The sequence below is a fragment of the Rhagoletis pomonella genome, unplaced genomic scaffold (genome assembly GCF_013731165.1).
Source record: "Rhagoletis pomonella isolate Grant_MI unplaced genomic scaffold, Rhpom_1.0 Rhpom_scaffold_21712, whole genome shotgun sequence".
Classification (NCBI taxonomy): Eukaryota; Metazoa; Arthropoda; class Insecta; order Diptera; family Tephritidae; genus Rhagoletis; species Rhagoletis pomonella.
In genome coordinates this window covers 1-1661 of record NW_023480221.1, presented here as the reverse complement: position 1 = coordinate 1661, position 1661 = coordinate 1, and the positions used below count along the sequence as shown (strand labels likewise).

General features: G+C 35.6%; 1 protein-coding gene across 1 annotated transcript; it reads left to right on the top strand.

The window, feature by feature from the left end:
* Positions 1–654: 654 nt before the first annotated feature.
* Positions 655–1618, top strand: LOC118732525 (protein lifeguard 1-like). The gene is made up of 2 exons (XM_036461655.1): positions 655–1005; positions 1073–1618. The coding sequence occupies exons 1-2, from the start codon at positions 877–879 to the stop codon at positions 1430–1432; spliced, it is 489 nt and encodes a 162-aa protein (XP_036317548.1). The 5' UTR covers positions 655–876; the 3' UTR covers positions 1433–1618.
* The last annotated feature ends 43 nt before the right edge of the window (positions 1619–1661 follow it).

The window sequence follows — 1661 nt, the reverse complement described above, 5'->3', positions numbered from 1 at the left end:
TGCCGAGCGGTCAGAGAGGTGAAGGGTGACTTGCCTTAGAGTTTGGGCCGTTCTCTTTCTAATGATTGGAGTCATCAATTTTCTCACACCCGCACCAATATTGAACAGTAAACTATATTTAAGGGATTCGCAAGCCACCATAAAAGTCATATTATGAAATTTCACACCATTAAAAAAGTATTTGGTTGTGGTTGCAAGTCCTCTAAACATTTGTTTAGCCGTTCAAAACTTTATGATACACGACAATAGGACACTTACGACACCTTGTGAACCACCTAAGTATGTATAATATTCACACCGAAATGTGTATATTAGAAACAATTATCTTCAGTATAGAAAACCGTAATAGTCCTTGCTAGATACATTGTAAAATAATCAGATTACAAAAAGCCACAAAAAAGTTTGAAAACCCCTACATATATATATATGTGTATGTTCACTAAAATTTAATTAACCTAAATGGGAAGTGATCATCGTATTTAGTGTAAAATTTAAACATTTTTAAGATACGATTTTAATTACTTTTAAACAGTTAATGTTATTAAAACTATTTTATACATAATTACAAATATATGATATAAAATCCCCTCTACCAAAAAACTTAAATTGGGTAACGGCGCCTCGATTTTTTAACAATTGAGCAATTGTCAAAAATCTGCTTTTTAATCAAAAAGTTGTTTATTGAAACTACCTTCTTTTTTGTATCATGGTATCTAGTACGATGTTTCAAGTCACCCACTACTCAATCAATTGCAGGTACAATTACTAATCACTTTCGGCATTATCACGATCTTCATATACGTAACAGCAGTCAAAGACTGGGTTCATCGCACACAATGGATATTTTGGGTTGCACTAGCAGTGCTTTTGGTAACCATGGTGTGTATGGCTTGCTGCGAGAGTGTACGACGCAAAACACCGTTGAACTTTATTTTCCTATTTCTCTTCACATTGGCGGAATCATTTCTGCTAGGTGTAACCGCTACATATTATGCTTCCAGTGAGGTAAGTACATAGTAGATTTTTGGTGGACAAGTGTATGAATAAATCTAACAGTTCAAATTTTTCAAAGGTGATGTTGGCCGTTGGCATAACAGCTGCTGTATGCCTCGCCTTGACGCTATTCGCCTTCCAAACCAAATGGGACTTCACCATGTGTGGTGGCGTCCTATTGGTTGCCATTGTTGTATTCCTCATATTTGGTATTGTGGCAATCTTCATACCCGGCAAAGTGATAACGCTCGTCTATTCATCGCTGGGTGCATTACTCTTCTCCATCTATTTGGTCTATGATACACAATTGATGATGGGCGGTAAGCATAAGTATGCTATTAGCCCCGAGGAGTATATTTTTGCGGCGCTCAACCTTTACCTGGACATTATCAATATTTTCATGTATATTTTGGCCATAATTGGAGCGTCAAGGGGATAAGTTTAATCAGTATAAATACATACATATTAATGTATGTACTTATGTAAGTGTGACATGGAGATTAATTGCCATATTGTTTGCTGCGTCGAACATATGTATGTACACCTTAATTCAAAAAAGCCCTAACCAACAAATTTTTTATTTTACAGGAGAAGTAAAAAACATTATAAAAAGAGTATCAAAAACAGGTAGGGATTTTTAAAAAGTTGCATGTAGCCCCGCTGTTTTT

Excerpts from the sequence above, each read along its gene's own strand:
- LOC118732525 (XM_036461655.1), top strand. The coding sequence starts at position 877 with ATGGTGTGTATGGCTTGCTGCGAGAGTGTACGACGCAAAACACCGTTG. Across the intron at positions 1,006-1,072 it reads CATATTATGCTTCCAGTGAG|GTGATGTTGGCCGTTGGCAT; the intron begins GTAAGTACATAG and ends AATTTTTCAAAG.